This window comes from Jatropha curcas, chromosome 8, assembly GCF_041381405.1.
Source record: "Jatropha curcas cultivar XTBG-Jc1 chromosome 8, XTBG_Jcur_1.0, whole genome shotgun sequence".
Taxonomy (NCBI): Eukaryota; Viridiplantae; Streptophyta; class Magnoliopsida; order Malpighiales; family Euphorbiaceae; genus Jatropha; species Jatropha curcas.
Genome location: NC_143158.1, coordinates 698076 through 714876, shown reverse-complemented (window position 1 = coordinate 714876; position 16801 = coordinate 698076). Strand labels below are relative to the sequence as shown.

At 35.5% G+C, this 16801-nt stretch overlaps 2 protein-coding genes across 7 annotated transcripts; both read left to right on the top strand.

The window, feature by feature from the left end:
* The first annotated feature begins 508 nt into the window (after positions 1-508).
* Positions 509-7310, top strand: CLPB4 (casein lytic proteinase B4). The gene is made up of 10 exons (XM_012221058.4): positions 509-921; positions 1532-1750; positions 1849-2086; positions 2313-2508; positions 3357-3411; positions 3702-3852; positions 4121-4429; positions 4813-5078; positions 5176-6105; positions 6591-7310. The coding sequence occupies exons 1-10, from the start codon at positions 658-660 to the stop codon at positions 6891-6893; spliced, it is 2931 nt and encodes a 976-aa protein (XP_012076448.1). The 5' UTR covers positions 509-657; the 3' UTR covers positions 6894-7310.
* Positions 7311-11906: 4596 nt separating this feature from the next.
* LOC105637568 (U-box domain-containing protein 17) lies at positions 11907-16396 on the top strand. Of its 6 annotated transcripts, none has more exons than XR_002284850.3 (6): positions 11907-12823; positions 13380-14360; positions 15105-15156; positions 15646-15722; positions 15946-16015; positions 16131-16396. XR_002284850.3 is itself a non-coding variant. In XM_012221057.4 (2 exons), exons 1-2 carry the CDS (start codon positions 12201-12203, stop codon positions 14305-14307), a joined length of 1551 nt encoding a protein of 516 aa, XP_012076447.1. In that variant the 5' UTR covers positions 11908-12200; the 3' UTR covers positions 14308-14510. The 6 variants fall into 6 exon arrangements, 1 of the variants encoding a protein (XP_012076447.1); XR_002284849.3 differs by having other exon boundaries at positions 15910-16015; XR_016322155.1 differs by having other exon boundaries at positions 15646-15802; positions 15910-16015.
* Positions 16397-16801: the final 405 nt, after the last annotated feature.

The window sequence follows — 16801 nt, the reverse complement described above, 5'->3', positions numbered from 1 at the left end:
ATATATGACAAATATTATTTTTATAGTTCAGTTGTTGAAATATATGGTTAATAAGTTTTCATAGTTCAGTTGGTCAGAGCGTCCGTGCAGTAAGTGTGAGGTCCTGATTTCGTGAACGAGACTATAATTTATTTTTCTCTCAAATTTCTTAGTTATTGGGTCATGTCCCATATATGGGACATCGCGGGTTAGCCACATTGTTCGCAAGAACCGATGACAATTTGAAACGACGCCGTGTTTTTAAGGGAAACTCACACAGGAGTCACGACCCACACCATTCTACAACCTTCTCCTTGCCTCGTCCTCAAGCTTTGAACAACACAGTGAGAGCATAATTTATTTTTCTCTCAAATTTCTTTTGCTCATTTAGTTATTGGGCCATAGCCCATATATGGGACATCGTGGGTTAGCCACACTGTTCGTAAGAACCCAAGACAATTTGAAACGACGCCGTGTTTTTAAGGGAAACTCACACACGACCCACACCATTCTACAACCTTCTTCTTGCCTCGTCCTCAAGTTTAAACAACACAGCATCACTCCCCCATTCTATTTCCTTCTCGCTTTCTCTTTGCAAAAATGGAAAAAGGAAAATAACCGAGTAGCATCAAATTTGAAATTTCTGCTCTTCGGCAAAAAGCTTTCATCTAAAAAACGATGGCCTCAAGAAGACTGACAAAGTCTGCTTTTGCAGCCATAAAATCATCCAGACTTTCGCTCTATCAATCTCCTTTCGCAATCTCACGTGCTCGTGCCATCTCTGCTTCTGCTTCTCTGTTTGGCAATTCCGTCAATGCTGCACTTTTTAATAGAGTTTCAGCCAACGACAATGTTGTTTTGGCCAACTTATCCACTGTCACCTTCACGCGCTGCTTTCACTCTTCCCCTTGTCATTTCGCCGCTGCCACCAGCTCTTCACAGGTCACTTCTTATTTAAGAAACGATCGTATGTTAAAATTACATGCAGCTCTATGTAGACGGTGTTATGGGTTTAATTTTTGTTTTCTTTTGAGCTGATTATGTGTCGTTTCCCGGTTTTTTTTTTCTTCTTCTTTAGTGTGATATCCGTATTTAACAATTAGAAGGCTAATGGAGTTTTTATTATAATTTTTTCTTCATCTTCTTATTTTTTTAATTTCCTTTAAAAGCTTTAATCCTCTGATGTTGGATTGGAGGTCTAATGGATATCTAAATTTAAATTATAATCTAGCCAGTTCAACTTGAATTTGGTGCATATGGTACTTTTGTATTGTATTTTTGTTTAATTAATTAATTAATTTATTTTTAATTTCTTGAATATATTGTCAAAATTCAAAATTGAAAATTTGATGGATACCATTGTAGGTTAGGTTCTCTTTATTTGTTTATGGTGAAATAGTTTTGGCTGAAGAGTCTACTAGTTACAGTCATTTTAGTTTTTCTGCGCATCACTTACTCTTGGTTAGCTGCATATAGGACTTGCCCTCCCTTATGGATTAGAATGGTGCTTTCTGCTTCTTTTGTTTCTTGCTGATTTATTTTGTCCTGTTAGGCTAATCCATCAGAATTCACTGAGATGGCATGGGAAGGTATTGTTGGTGCTGTTGATGCGGCACGAGTTAGCAAACAGCAAGTAGTGGAAACTGAGCATTTGATGAAAGCCCTTTTGGAGCAAAAGGATGGATTAGCTAGGAGAATATTCACAAAGGCTGGGGTGGACAACACATCAGTTTTGCAGGCTACAGATAACTTTATTTCCCAACAACCAAAGGTGCTTGCTATAATTCCATTACACATTTCTGTATTACATGCTGGAAGCGTTGACATATATAATATAAAAACATATGAGCATCTCTATTCTTGTTGCAGGTGGTGGGTGACACCAGCGGTCCTATAATGGGTCCATATCTAAGTGTCTTGTTGGACAATGCTCGAAACCATAAGAAGGAAATGGGAGATGATTTTGTGTCAGTAGAGCATTTTGTTTTAGCATTCCATTTGGATAAGAGGTTTGGGCAGCAGTTACTGAAGAACCTCAACATCACAGAGAAGGATTTGAGGGATGCCATCCAAGCTCTTCGCGGAAGTCAGAGAGTGATTGATCAAAGTATGAGTTTAATTTTCCTTTTCTGCTTAAAACAATGGGTTGTTCTATAATTAGCAACATTGGATGCACAAAAAGATTAATTGCATCAATAACAAGCAGCACATATTGTAGAAGTTGTAAAGACATGGATTTGTATTTTATGCTACAATTGGAACGTCTGGTGTTTTGAGAATGTCTTTTTCCAATCTGTTGTGATCTTATTTTTTTTCTCTCTCAATATACACAGATCCTGAAGGGAAATATGAGGCACTGGAAAAATATGGGAATGACTTGACTGAGCTTGCTAGGCGTGGCAAACTTGATCCTGTTATTGGTCGAGATGATGAAATTCGGCGGTGTATCCAGATATTATCTCGGAGAACAAAAAATAATCCGGTTATTATTGGTGAGCCTGGTGTGGGAAAGACTGCCATTGCTGAAGGGTATGTTTACATTTCAGTTTAAAACTCAGTCCTGGCCTTTTACAAGTGCATTCTGTTTTTGGAGCGTTCTTTTCTTTTCTTTTTTCCTTTTTCCTTGTATTGGTGAACACTATGCAGAATTGTCCATAACTCTTGCATAGGAGCTTTTAAACTTTTAGATTCTTCTGGACCTTATCCACACCATCAGCAAAAGAAATGTAAAATGAAAAATGATCTAGGGAAGTTTGAAAAGAAAAGGACAAGGAAAATTCAAAGAAAACAAAACCTCTTACTCACTTTATGCTAGAAATATGCTTTTACACATTTCTACAGAAGGACACAACCCAGATTTGCGTTCCCAAGTATACTTCTCATTCGAGTAAAAACAACTGTATCTAATATATTATTAGTATTAAATATGCAGAGAATTAGAGAGGCTAAAAGGATTGAACCCTAACCTATAAACAACTGTATTTACGTAATAATATATTTTGAAAATAATAATAGCACCTAGAGTGTGTTTGATGCGGGTATTGTTTGTTACTTCCATGCACTGAAGAAATCGAGTTTCCTTGTAAAACAACCCCAATCCAATTGAGCTTACTTGCAGAGAACAGAATCTATAATCTATCTTTATGAATTCCAAGTCTACATATGTTCACTTGGCCATCTGGAAGGTTTATTTATAATTTGATGGTGGCACTTGGTACACTATTAATTAATTTACCTTTAGCAAATGCGTCTGGCTTTTGGGGACATCTCTCATTGTTGATTTAGTTCCGCATATGTGAAGATTTTCAATATTTATCTCTAATTTTCTGGTTTCCTTGTCTTATTATTTTTAATGATGATATTGTATTATTTTGTAGACTAGCCCAGAGGATAGTACGTGGTGATGTGCCAGAACCACTGTTGAACCGGAAGGTTGGTCGTAATGTAATTTATTATTTTGCACTTGTTCTCAGTTTTGTACTTGTTGAAAAAGGAATTGTTGGATATGGTATGACATGATTTATTAGGTAAATTGCTTTGCGTAGCTTCTGGTTCTATATTGGATCAATTGGATTTCTAATTGGCCTTTGATCTTGAGTGTGAGAGCTGACATGTTTTGTATTCAAACTCTGGTTTTCTGTTGTGGAACTAAGAGTTAAATTTGGATTTCTAATGCATTTCGTTTTGCATATAACATTTATATTTTATCCTGGTATCTACAGTTAATCTCCTTAGACATGGGTTCATTGGTTGCTGGAGCCAAGTATCGTGGGGATTTTGAGGAAAGGTTAAAAGCCGTGCTGAAGGAAGTTACTGCCTCAAATGGGCAAATCATTTTATTTATTGACGAGATCCATACTGTTGTTGGTGCAGGTTGTGCCCAATTTCTGCTTGCTGTTTTTCATTACTGACTAATAATTGCTTCCTAAGCCTGAAACAGACACTTTCCATGTAGTGTTTGTAGCATTTGGTCAAAAGCATATGGTCGGATGGATGGGTGCATTTCATTATTGATAATTTATATGTTGCTACACTTAGACATGTTCAAAGATACATCTCAATATGGTTTGTGCTGTTATGCCATGTTATGGTGATTATGAAATTCAATCCTTCTTGACACGGAGGGCTTCTTGATGATTAGGGGCTACAAGTGGAGCAATGGATGCTGGGAACTTGTTGAAACCAATGCTAGGGCGAGGTGAGCTCCGATGCATAGGAGCAACTACATTGAATGAATATAGGAAATATATTGAGAAGGACCCAGCACTTGAGCGCAGATTTCAACAAGTCTTTTGTGATCAACCATCTGTTGAAGACACAATATCCATTCTTCGTGGTCTGCGTGAGCGGTATGAGCTGCATCATGGTGTTAAAATATCAGACAGTGCCCTTGTTTCGGCAGCAATTCTTGCGGACAGATACATCACGGAACGATTTTTGCCTGACAAAGGTGAAAAGGAAAACAAAACTTTGATTTTCAGTATTTTACATGATAGACAGTATGAGATTTGTGCTTTTGAGGCTCTTGTCTATATATAGAAGTAAATATTCAGTTATCACTGGATTATTAACTTGTGAAAGAAATTTTGGAGGCAGTCATCCCTTTATTCTTTTAGCATGAAGCGAGGTTGCTGCTCTCAGGACTTGAATTTACCATCACAAACTCTTATTTCTGCAATAACTTGGATGTTATAGTCAGTTGAAATGAACAAACCCAAAAGTTCTAGTTTGTAGTGAGTAGACATATTCTTGTTCTACAGATAGCTTTTGTGAACTGAATTTTTGCCCCTCTTACTGCTGATTTCATGTTTCTAATTAGCCCTTTCTTTGCAGCCATTGATCTTGTGGACGAAGCTGCTGCAAAGCTGAAAATGGAGATCACTTCTAAGCCCACGGAATTGGATGAGATTGACAGGGCTGTTTTAAAGCTGGAGATGGAGAAATTATCACTAAAGAATGACACTGATAAAGCATCCAAAGAGAGGTTAAGCAAGCTTGAAAATGATTTGAGTGAGCTTAAACAGAAGCAAAAAGAACTAAACGAACAGTGGGAAAGTGAGAAGGTTCTGATGACTCGAATAAGATCAATCAAAGAAGAGGTGATTTGTCCTTTATCAGTGGTGTTTTGATGGTAGTTAATCCTCTTATTGTTGTCTGTAATGTTTGCTCAACTGGTGTTAATATAAATGCTTGTAGATTGATAGAGTCAACCTAGAGATGGAAGCTGCTGAGCGCGAGTATGACCTGAATCGTGCTGCTGAGCTGAAATATGGAACTCTTATGTCCCTTCAACGCCAGTTAGAAGAGGCTGAGAAAAATCTTGCTGACTTCCGAAAGTCTGGAAAATCTATGCTTCGAGAAGAGGTCACTGACCTTGATATTGCTGAGATTGTAAGCAAATGGACTGGCATACCTATATCAAACCTTCAGCAATCTGAGAGAGAGAAGCTAGTCTTCCTTGAACAGGTGCTCCACAAGAGGGTAGTTGGTCAAGATATGGCTGTAAAATCAGTGGCTGATGCAATCCGGCGTTCAAGGGCAGGATTGTCAGACCCAAATCGACCAATAGCTAGCTTCATGTTTATGGGCCCTACTGGCGTTGGCAAAACTGAACTTGCAAAGGCTTTAGCTGGCTACCTCTTTAACACAGAAAATGCTATGGTTAGAATAGATATGAGTGAGTATATGGAAAAACATGCTGTATCGCGCTTGGTTGGGGCTCCACCAGGTTATGTTGGATATGAAGAAGGAGGGCAGCTCACTGAAGTAGTTCGTCGAAGACCATATTCTGTGGTACTGTTTGATGAAATTGAAAAGGCACATCATGATGTCTTCAATATTTTATTACAATTGTTGGATGATGGAAGGATAACTGATTCTCAAGGGAGGACTGTTAGTTTTACCAACTGTGTTGTGATTATGACTTCAAACATTGGTTCCCATCTTATACTTGAAACTCTCCGTAATACACAAGACAGCAAGGAAACTATATATGATATCATGAAACGGCAAGTTGTTGAGTTGGCTAGACAAACTTTCCGCCCAGAATTCATGAATCGGATTGATGAATATATTGTTTTCCAGCCATTGGACTCCAGAGAAATTAGTAAAATCGTTGAGATACAGGTAATAGACTTCCCTTGGAATATTTATATTTTATTGTTTCAGTTAGTTACATGTTTTATTGCCCAGGCCTGCACTGAGAGTACTTGAACATATTAATTAATCTATCATGAGAATAATTGAATCCCACAACTGGATTCTTCTTGTGGGTTCCTTCGCAATAGAGATATGCACATAATTTGAACTTTGGATTTAAATAGTTTTCTTCTGATTCTTTTCTGATGTCCCCACTATTTGTTGTGGTCTGTGGCTGTTAGGGAGAAACAGCTGTGTTTTATGATCATCTTATTATTGCCTAAGCTTGATTAGTTTCTTCTCATTCTTCTACAAAGAGATAATTAAATCTATTACGTATTGTCTCTGATGCAAGTTCTGACATGAAAAGGTTATGAGATATGTTGAGCCCTTCAAAATTTTAATAAATGTATTCCTTTAAGCCTTAAAATACTTCTACATTTCGAATTTGACGGGTGATTTTCCATTGCTAGATGAACCGGGTGAAGGAGAGACTCAAACAAAAGAAAATCGATCTTCATTACACCAAGGAAGCCATTGATCTTTTAGCGACATTGGGCTTTGACCCGAACTTCGGAGCAAGGCCAGTTAAGCGGGTGATACAACAGTTGGTTGAAAATGAAATTGCAATGGGAGTCTTGAGGGGAGAGTTCAAGGAAGAAGATTCAATTGTAGTCGATGCCGGTGCCTCCTCAGATGCATCTCCTCCAAACAGGTTGCAAGTCAGGAAATTAGATTCCAGCTCCCCAGCGGAAGCCATGGTTGTCAATGACTAATTGCAGGTATGTTCAATAGAAACGTTTCTTTGGCTTTTGTGAATATCATAGTTCCTTAACAATCATGAGGTTGTGCTTTTGTCTATCCAATATCGGGCAGCTCCTGACATGATCTATCAGGATACGAAAGCAATCGTACTGATTGGCAGCCTTAAGTTAGGAAGCTATGGCAAAGTTTTTGCTTTAAGCCATTCGTTTTCCTTTTTTTTTTTTTTCATTCACTTTTTGTAAAGAGACAGATGAAACAAATCGGTCCTTCAAATTCCCATGTTTAGTTGGTTAAGCTCTCTCTTTCTACTATAATAGCAAATGATAAACTTCGATTTTCTTTTTTCTAGACGAGAGACCATACGGACCGGAATAACATTGTATGTTAGACAGTATAATAGCTCTATTCTCTTGAACTCAAACATTTCATTTCCCGTGTCTTACAGAACTAATCAGATTACATGATTGACTTTTTTTTCTTTTTCCTTTTTGATGAGGTGGTAAAATTTTCATTCTCAGCAATCTTCTTCGTTCAAACGTTCTTGACATAAAAGCAAGAAATTATTGTAATCAATGATTAAGTATTTTCCTAGTACCATAAAAAGCCAAAAAAAAAAAAAAAAAAAAAAAAAAAAGGGTTCTAATAATTCATCAAAGTTAAGAGCCAACCAATTGAGCGGCCCTTCTCTTTCTATATAAGCCCGTTTGGATGCTAGGGAGTGGGCTAAAGTGATTTTCTAACTAATGCATGGATTCCTCCCATAAGAAAGTCCATATGATTTGTATTATATAGAAACCTAGAGAAAATCACATTTGCTTTATAAAAGCTAAGCATAGAAACAATAATCAACACTGGGTGACCTATATCTAACCCATTACATCCTTCTTCAATGCATAGGTGTAATTATAATTATTAACCAACACACAACATTATCATGAGAGTGACAAAAAATATCATCCTTGCCTTTAAAATTTCCATATTAGGTTCAAGCATTCATTAGGTTAGTTACTCTATTTAGCTTTTGTATATTTCTTGTTGCTGCCCAAAATAATAAAAGTTCAAACAACTAGTTCATTTCCAAGTAGTATGGGACTTTGGCTCACCAATTACTTGCTTTGCTTACCCTTTTTCTCTAATCCGAAAGTTTAAGTATAATCTTCAAACCTTTTTTTTTTTTGGGGCCTCAAATCATGTGAGAGAATGAAGTTGGTATGAATAATATTTTTTTTAAAAAAAGTTTAGCTTTCATTTATTAAGAGAAGTATTTTTAAGTATTGAATTCTTGTAATTATTTATTTATAGTGAGAGGGACTAGTTGAGATGCCCGCTTCCAATTGATAAGTGTTGCTGATTATTTAATTAGCATCTACTAAACATGATTATTGTTTAATTAGTTTACTAAAACATTTTTAATTGCCTTTAGACGACCTAGAAGTAGGAGGAACATGGTGGAAGACCGTTTGGTCTGGCATGACAGAAATACAGAAAAATTAATATATATTGCCATACCGCACATCTGTAGAGAAAATACTAGACAACAATATTTTTCTTTTCTTTATTAAACCCTCAAAAATACATAAATATAATGAAAATAAGATAATTCTATTTCTTTATTTTAACATAATGACGTAAATAAATAAAGGGTCTGTATATAATACGAGAAATTAGAGACGCTGAATTCATAAATAGTGGTTTAAGTAGTAAAACACAAGTATAAGAAGATTATTGATATTAGGATTTGCCACTTGGGAGTAAGGGCGGCCATATTACGGTTTCGGAAACCCGAACCGTAACCAGAACCGGTCCGAACTGAAGATTTCCGGTTCGATTTCAGTTCCAGATTTGTGGAACCGCAAACCGGCGGTTCCACAAAATCGGTCGGAACCGGATTGGAACCTCTGGTTCTTCGGCATGTTAGAACCGCGGTTCGAACCAGTTCAAACTGGCGGTTGTTCGAACCGGCGATTCTAGCCGTTAGAAACTGTCAGTTTTTTTTTTTTTTTTTAAATTTTATTGTGAAATCTCTAAACCCCAAGAGGATACGTAGGCAATTTAAATTTTTTTTTTAAAAAAATTAAGTTCAAACCCTTTTTTTTTTAATTATGTTCCAACTTTTTTAAACAAAAAAATAAATTCAGTTGAAGAGTTTTTTTTAAAAAAATAATTAAGTTTAAGTCTTTAAAAAAATAAATTTAATTGAATCATTTTTTAATTTTTTAGGTGTATTTTTTTTACAAATAACTTTCACAAATTTATTAAATTTTGAAAACCGGTCTTCAAAATTTAAAATTTAAAATTATGCGATTTGCCGGAAAACCGATCGGAACTATCGGTTTTGACACCATACCGGAATCAGAATTGAAACCATTCGGTTTCAAACCGAAACCGAAAATTTTTTGTTCGGCTCCGGTTCCAGAACCGTGGCCACCCCTGCTTGGGAGCCAAGAAGGATTAGAAAATTCATAAAGAAAATTCATCACCACTGATGAGAAATAATTAATTAAAAACCCCACAACATTAAACCCGTCCTTTTCAAATGGATGGATTACTCAATAGCAATGATGAGAAGGAACCATTTCCTGTCAAGCATTTTCTTTTTTCTTATCAACAATAATTTGATAGGTATTTTTGTATAATTAATACTGTCTTTTTCTCTATTATTATTTTATAATCAAAAGGTTTAATTCCTTCAAACTGCGGAGCGTAATATTATCTTTTTTTTTTCTTTTCTAGTTTATAATTATACTTTTGGGATTAAAGTAGAAAATTTCATCAATTACATAATGTCTAAAAAAAAAGATTTTTCCAAATTAAATTAGAAAAGAGATAATTGACTAAATTAATAGAAAAAAAATATAGTCTTGTAATAAATTAAATTTGCATTATTTTTAAAAAATTGATATTAATTTTATATTTAAATTATAAATTTTTTTACATCTTATTGAGCTATGAATTAAGCCACCGAGAAGATAGCTAAAAAATTTATTTGTGTTTATTTTGGTGGTTGATGAGACTAAAAAAGTTATGGTGGGGACTCATTAACATATTCCTTGAAATGTGTGACTTGTTTGGTAGCAAAAGCAAAGACATACAAATGATTTAATAATATGCAATTAACCAAATAGAGACCTAAATGGTAGCAAAATGAAACAATGGATTTGCCCATATTGAATTCACCAAGCAAAATCTTTCCCAGCAAGTTCATCTCTTATTAGCAAAATTTTCCTTTGCAAGAGAAAAAAAATCCTAAAGCCAAATCATGACATACAAGGAAGATTTCTTATTTTAGACACTAATGATTTTACATTTTTCCCCGTCGTATTCTTATTCATTTATACAGACGAAATCAATTTAAACTTTCTATTCTTATAGGTAAAAATCTCATAAGTTGTATTCGAAATTTGGTTATTGAAATTAAAATTTTCTATTAAAAGGTAGGTTTCCAGAAAAATAATTTTATAAATGTTGAATTATAATGTTTGGATAATAATAACATTTTTCTAGGAAAGTAAGAGTGACAGAATGGATCCATATTATTCAGAAATTGAAATTTTCTAAAAAATTATAGTTCTTCTATACAGGCACCCAAATTTTATTCTTCCAATCACTGTCTTGCAAAATTCCCATTACCTTTTTGGGTACTAAGCATTTGCAGCAAACTTGAAATTCTGAGGAAGAAGAGTAATCTTACGAGAAATGAAGGGCAAATGTGGGAAAAAAAAAAGTGAGGCGGTGCATTTTTGGGCATCCGTCCATCTTCATTGAAGTCAGCGAAGCATGCACATGTATGACTATTGACACGCAACACCTCAAAACACCATCGGTTAGTCCGTTAACATACTTCTCACCTCTACTGTATTACCATACTCCATCCAATCAGAATCGAGTGGGCCCAGTATATCTGTTATCGGGCCCCACACGAAGTTTCTTTTGATTGACACATTAGCTGGATGGCACGGATGAAAAGACGGTAACGAGAGGTGCGTACTATGCAATACACTGTAGTACACATTAACACATTTCCCTATGATGCCAAAGTAAAATGGTCCATGGCTTAATGGCTTCTTTAACAAGCTTTGGCCACACTCGTATTATTTTATTTCTAATTTTATATACTGGCTTGTTTGGTAAAACCTCTTTTCTTTTTTAGCTTTACTACAAAGAAGCCATGTGTGCATTTTTTTTTTCCATTTGGAGGGTCCATCTGGACTTTCAAAAATATCCACAATTTTCTCAATTATTTCCCTTTTTTTTCTATTAATCTAATTATATATGTGGGCAAAAAATTTCCTTAAAAAAATAAAAATGCTCTAAGCATATTTTTTGATTTATTAATGGCTAATTATATTGTTTAAGAAAGAAATGAAGGGAAATAGTAACGTAGGTTCCATTTGTTTCTAAAAAATAACTTGCTGAAAAATATTTTTATGGAAAATATATTTTTTGAAAGATATTTTCTAAATATCTTATTTTCCATTATTTGGTTGTAATATTGAAAATCAATTAAAAATATTAAAGTATTTATCTCATAATGCCATAAAAAATATTAATAATAATATAAATTTTATAATTTAAAAATTTATTATTAAATATGAAAAGAATGCAAAAAAAAAAATATAAATTATAAAAGCCGCCGGTGGTGGTGATCGGTGGTAAATGATGACTGGTAGTAGTAACTATGATAATTAATAAATTAAAAAAATATGAATTTATAAGGTGAAAATGTTTTACTCTCTCGAGAATGCGAAGTTGTTTTCTTTTAATCAGAAAAATATTTTCGTTGACTTATTTTTCTGAAAACTCCAAATAATGAAAAAATATAAAAAATATTTTCCTACAAATTACTTTACAAACAGATGGACGCCTGGACTAAGAAACTCTTTTTTTGTCATATTATAGTATTTTCTTTCATTTGAGGACAAAATGGGCAGTAAGTTGAGATTGGCTTCGTTCGAAATGGTTACCAAGAATGCATCCAAACAGGGCCTTAAATGATAGTGTCTAAAGTCACAGACACACATTACTAGTACATGATATACGCTCTGTTTCTCTCTCAAATTTCGCTGAGCATCTCTGAATAACTCTGATCACTTTATATATTAACAGAAAACTAAAATTATAGAATACTCTGTGATCTCTCTCTGTCTTTAGCATTTTCTATATTTCTTTGTAGAGGTAGAGCGGTGACCAAGTGAGTGCTTGGAGTCACATATAAAAGCAACAAATCAAGAAACAGAGTAACGCACGCTCTATAGAACTTGGCGTCTCTCTCGGTTTTTGCTCGGCAATGTAGCTCTCTGACAAAATTTGGTTGCAAAATGGCTCGGAATAACATTGGATCCCTAATCCTTGAGCACTCTCCCTCCACCAATGCCTCAGCTGGTAGTCATTTCCGACTATGGACTGCCTTCTCTGGTGCTGCATTCCGCCGTAAAATCTTTGACGCTGTTAGCTGTGGTGGAAGCTCCCGTTATCGCCATCATGAGGACAACTTTTCCTCCACTACAACATCAAGCGCCTCCACGATAACCACAACTACATCCACCGCCACCACTACATGTGAGACGACGAAGCTGGCTTTGAATAATAACCACAATGTGAGTGAGAAAAAGGCAGGAAAACCGAGAAACGGAAAGTCGGAGAAGTTATCGGATCTGTTGAGTATTGCAGAGGCGGAGACTGAAATAGAGACGAGGAAAAAAGTCGAGGCGTTTGAGGAGCTGAAACGAGCGGTGAAGGAATTGCAGCTCGAGAGCGAAACGAAGAGGAAAGAAGCTGCTTCTCGTGTAAGATTGCTGGCCAAGGAAGATTCCGGAGCGAGAGTCACTCTTTCTATGTTAGGAGCCATCCCTCCATTAGTTGGAATGCTTGATGAGGAAGACATTGAATCGCAGATCGCTTCTCTCTATGCCTTGCTTAATCTAGGGATCGGCAATGATGCGTGAGTTTTCTCGTCACTTTTTCATTTTTCCTTATAGCGGTAAATTTTTGTTTCGTTATTAGTGATTTTATTATCAGTTTTAAACGCTAATAACTTTTGGTTAGTGGTTCTTAATTTGTGATTATCTTTTGCTTAGCTGTAGGTAATAATGTGATCAGAGGAGAAGTCTTTTTCTGTGTTGTTTGTATTCGAGTGTAATGTGGAAGGTGCTGTTTCCTTCAATCATGAATAATTGAGTTAAGCGTACTGGTTAGCTTTTAGAAGGAGAACGTGGCGTTAGTTTTTCGCATTTGTTGTCTCCTGTTTCTGTGTTATCACTACTCAGTAGCAACATTTGCTTTTCAATTTTTACCTATTTTTCTGCTTTGACAAATCACTTTCCATGTTTCTCTGTACTATTTTCTTGAAACAGTTCCATTTGCGTTTAGTCTGCTACTCTGCTTTGGTTAATCCACTTAAATTTCTTTTGGTGATATAATTTTATGTTTCTCTTAAATGCGATTCTGTTATTGAAAATGACATTAACTAACGAATCCTTTTTGTAACCTGTTTGCAGGAACAAAGCTGCGATTGTTAAAGCAGGGGCTGTTCACAAAATGTTGAAGATCATAGAATCCCCAAATCCTCCAAACACATCTGTGTCCGAAGCAATAGTGGCCAATTTTCTTGGTTTGAGCGCATTAGACTCGAATAAACCCATTATAGGTTCTTCAGGTGCAATCCCCTTCTTGGTAAATGCCCTCAAGAATTCGGACCATAAAAGTAGCACTCAAGCAAAACAAGATGCTCTTAGAGCTCTTTACAATCTTTCAATACACTCATCTAATGTTTCATTTATTGTAGAAACAAATTTGATTCCATTTCTCATGAGTACACTAGGGGACATGGAAATAAGTGAAAGAATTCTTTCGATTTTGAGCAATGTAGTGTCAACCCCTGAAGGTAGAAAGGGCATTAGCATTGTGCCAGATTCTTTCCCAATTTTGATAGATATTTTGAATTGGACCGACTCACCCGGATGCCAAGAGAAAGCATCTTACATATTGATGGTGATGGCACATAAGGCATATGGGGATCGGCAGGCCATGATCGAAGCAGGAATTGTATCATCATTGCTTGAGTTAACGCTTTTGGGTAGCACATTAGCACAGAAAAGAGCTTCAAGGATTCTGGAATTTTTAAGAGTAGATAAGGGAAAGCAAGTCTCAGAGAACTATGGTGGGAATTTGGGCGCAACAGTTTCTGCTCCTATTTATGGTTCATCATCTTCTGCAAATCCTAATGGGATTGCAAAGGAGTCTTTGGAGGAGACAGAAGATATGATGAGTGAGGAAAAGAAAGCAGTGAAACAATTAGTACAACAGAGTTTGCAGAGCAATATGAGGAGAATTGTCAAGAGGGCCAATTTACCACAAGACTTTGTTCCGTCAGAGCATTTTAAGTCCCTCACATCAAGCTCAACCTCCAAGAGTTTACCATTTTGAGGAGATTGGATGTAGCCAGACAGGCGTGGAGATAAAAGGGATTGCATCTTGAAGTTAGTCTTCTTAACGTTTGCTCCAGTTACCCTTTTAAAGTCTTTGTTGTATCAGTGTTAGCATATGAAGTAGCCATCATGTGTTAAATTTTGTATAATTTCAGAATCATAGTAGTAAATATATTCATTGTTAGTCTGATTTGTGCTTCAGCTTGTTACATAATTTTGGTGGTATTTGTTCGGGTTTTGAATCTGGATCCATGCAAAGAAAGGTTGCAGGGTGACAGTATCAAAATTGATAATTTATTTAAAATGATGAAAACTTTCCCTTGGATGCTTCCTTGTCAGTGGTGTGCTCTGCAAATTTAGAAAAATCCGAGGGCTGATCTTTTCTCATTTGCGTTGAATAGCAATAGAGTATTCTGTATTCCCATAAGCAAATGGTCATTTTTAACCCATTAGTATTTTATATTCCTACCATACCCATCAGTTTATGAAATGGGGTGTCAGTTACTTTCTTCCGTATAAAAATAGGACCATTCACTGCCTATTTTCATCCGGGGAATCTTTCAACATGTTAGTTTTCTATTCTGAGTCTGCAGGTTTCATGCGGAATCTTTGGATTTTACATAGTTATATTGTATTCATTTCCATGTTTATAGGAGGAACATGGGCAATTCACTTAAACAATCTATTAATTTCACTAGTTCGAAATTTTTGTTTATGACTTTATGTTTAATATTAAAGAGTGCGCTAACCTGGTTTGCTAATCAGTTTTTTCCCCTTTTATTATCCATTTTACAGGTGAAGGAAGAGGAAAGAAGAATCTAGGCTGAGTTGTCTTGCTTATAAAAATGTATGCACCTTTTCTCCCAACGAGTTATATATATTATAAGTGATGGTACGCTGTTGGGTACGGTCATTTTGTAATCTTGTTAAGCCTCATCATTTCACTGTTATCTCTTGCTCTGTTCTCTAGCTTCTTTTGGCACTGTCATGATGTAAATATTCTGTTGTAATATAATTCTCTTACTAAATGACTTCTGCTTATTCAGTTCAGTAACCTGAAACTCTCTTAGTTCAATACTGGAAATCAAAGTGAAGTTAAGACGCTATTTGCTACCAAAATTTTTTAGATGTATGCTACACATCTAATATTATATATTAAATGTGCATTATTGCTTTGGTTTATCTAGTTCAGGTGTGGTTCCTACTTGAACATAAGGAAGAGTTAATGCCAGCTGTTTCAGCATCAATCAAGGAAACTAGAGGACAGAACCTGAATTATTTTATTTCATTTGCTTCTCTTGCATGCACTAATTAACTGCATTAATAATTGTTGTAGGTTATATGGGAAGATTAGAAGGTAAATTTTAAACATATTTGATGGGAACTCCACTGCTGTAGAGAAGGTCATAAAAAGTAGGTGCTGCAGCTAAATTATTTTGAGCACTGCGATACCTTTAATGTTAAATTGTAGCAGTTTTATATTTTCGATTCTGGTAAAACTGTCTTATCCCTTGCTGGTTGAAGTTTAAGGCTATAAGCCCCATAGGTTGTTACTAGGTTATGACTTGTTATACAGCTGTTTTAGCTCTTCATCTAACAGGGTTAATAGCAAGTGATGCTTTTCATTGAATACTAGCGCAAGCTGCTGGAGCGGGTGACGGAAGATACATAGATGATTATTGGGAGTTATGGTGGCAGGTTTGCAGGTAAATTCCAGTTCTAATCTCCCATTTATTACTGTTTTCGACCGGTGGCTTTACTTCCGCCTGCCACTTTTTATACCAATTTATACCAATCAATTGATGATTTCTTGCGATGTAGATCGATGAAGATAAGAAAATTGTCGCCTATCTGCTCTTTTATTTTGTTGAAAATTGAAACTTTTGAAGGCCACTTTTTCATCTTTGATTCTGCACACAGGAGAAAAAAGAGAAGGAAGTAATAATTGATTGTACTAGGATAGTAACGAGGGGTTGCCCGGTGGGTCTAGTTGTTGTCTTCACTTTCCAGTGGCCAGTATTGGGTAAAAATGACGACTTTGCCCAGCTCGTGAATAAAAATCGAAAAAGAAAGGAAAAGGTTAAATATTTTATGACTTGCTTTCTTTGATTGCGCTAAAGATGGAGAAAAAATTTCATGTGAACACGGGTGGCGTACTAGTTGATAAATAATGTGTCGTATTGGGAAAATGGTCATTATATTATACCGATGACTATCACATAAGATTTAATAATTTGATCTATAATATGGAGTCTGTATGGTAATTTATTAACTATTATTTTGCTAATTCATAATCCTGTGTGATACATGTTATTAGAAAAAAAAAATGATTATGCGAGTAAGTGAGGACAATGTGGATTTTATTAAATTTCAAAACAGTGCAACTTGCATGATAAAGTTTTTTTTTTCCCTTTATATCTTATCTTATTATGGAGCTGCTAGCATTCTAGCAAATAACAGGTTTTTATATTCTGTCTTACCAATAACTAATT

Coding starts and splice junctions, on each gene's coding strand:
- CLPB4 (XM_012221058.4), top strand. CDS start 658: ATGGCCTCAAGAAGACTGACAAAGTCTGCTTTTGCAGCCATAAAATCA. Junction 3,853..4,120: donor CCATACTGTTGTTGGTGCAG/GTTGTGCCCAAT, acceptor CTTGATGATTAG/GGGCTACAAGTGGAGCAATG. Junction 6,106..6,590: donor GTAAAATCGTTGAGATACAG/GTAATAGACTTC, acceptor TTCCATTGCTAG/ATGAACCGGGTGAAGGAGAG.
- LOC105637568 (XM_012221057.4), top strand. CDS start 12,201: ATGGCTCGGAATAACATTGGATCCCTAATCCTTGAGCACTCTCCCTCC. Junction 12,824..13,379: donor CTAGGGATCGGCAATGATGC/GTGAGTTTTCTC, acceptor ACCTGTTTGCAG/GAACAAAGCTGCGATTGTTA.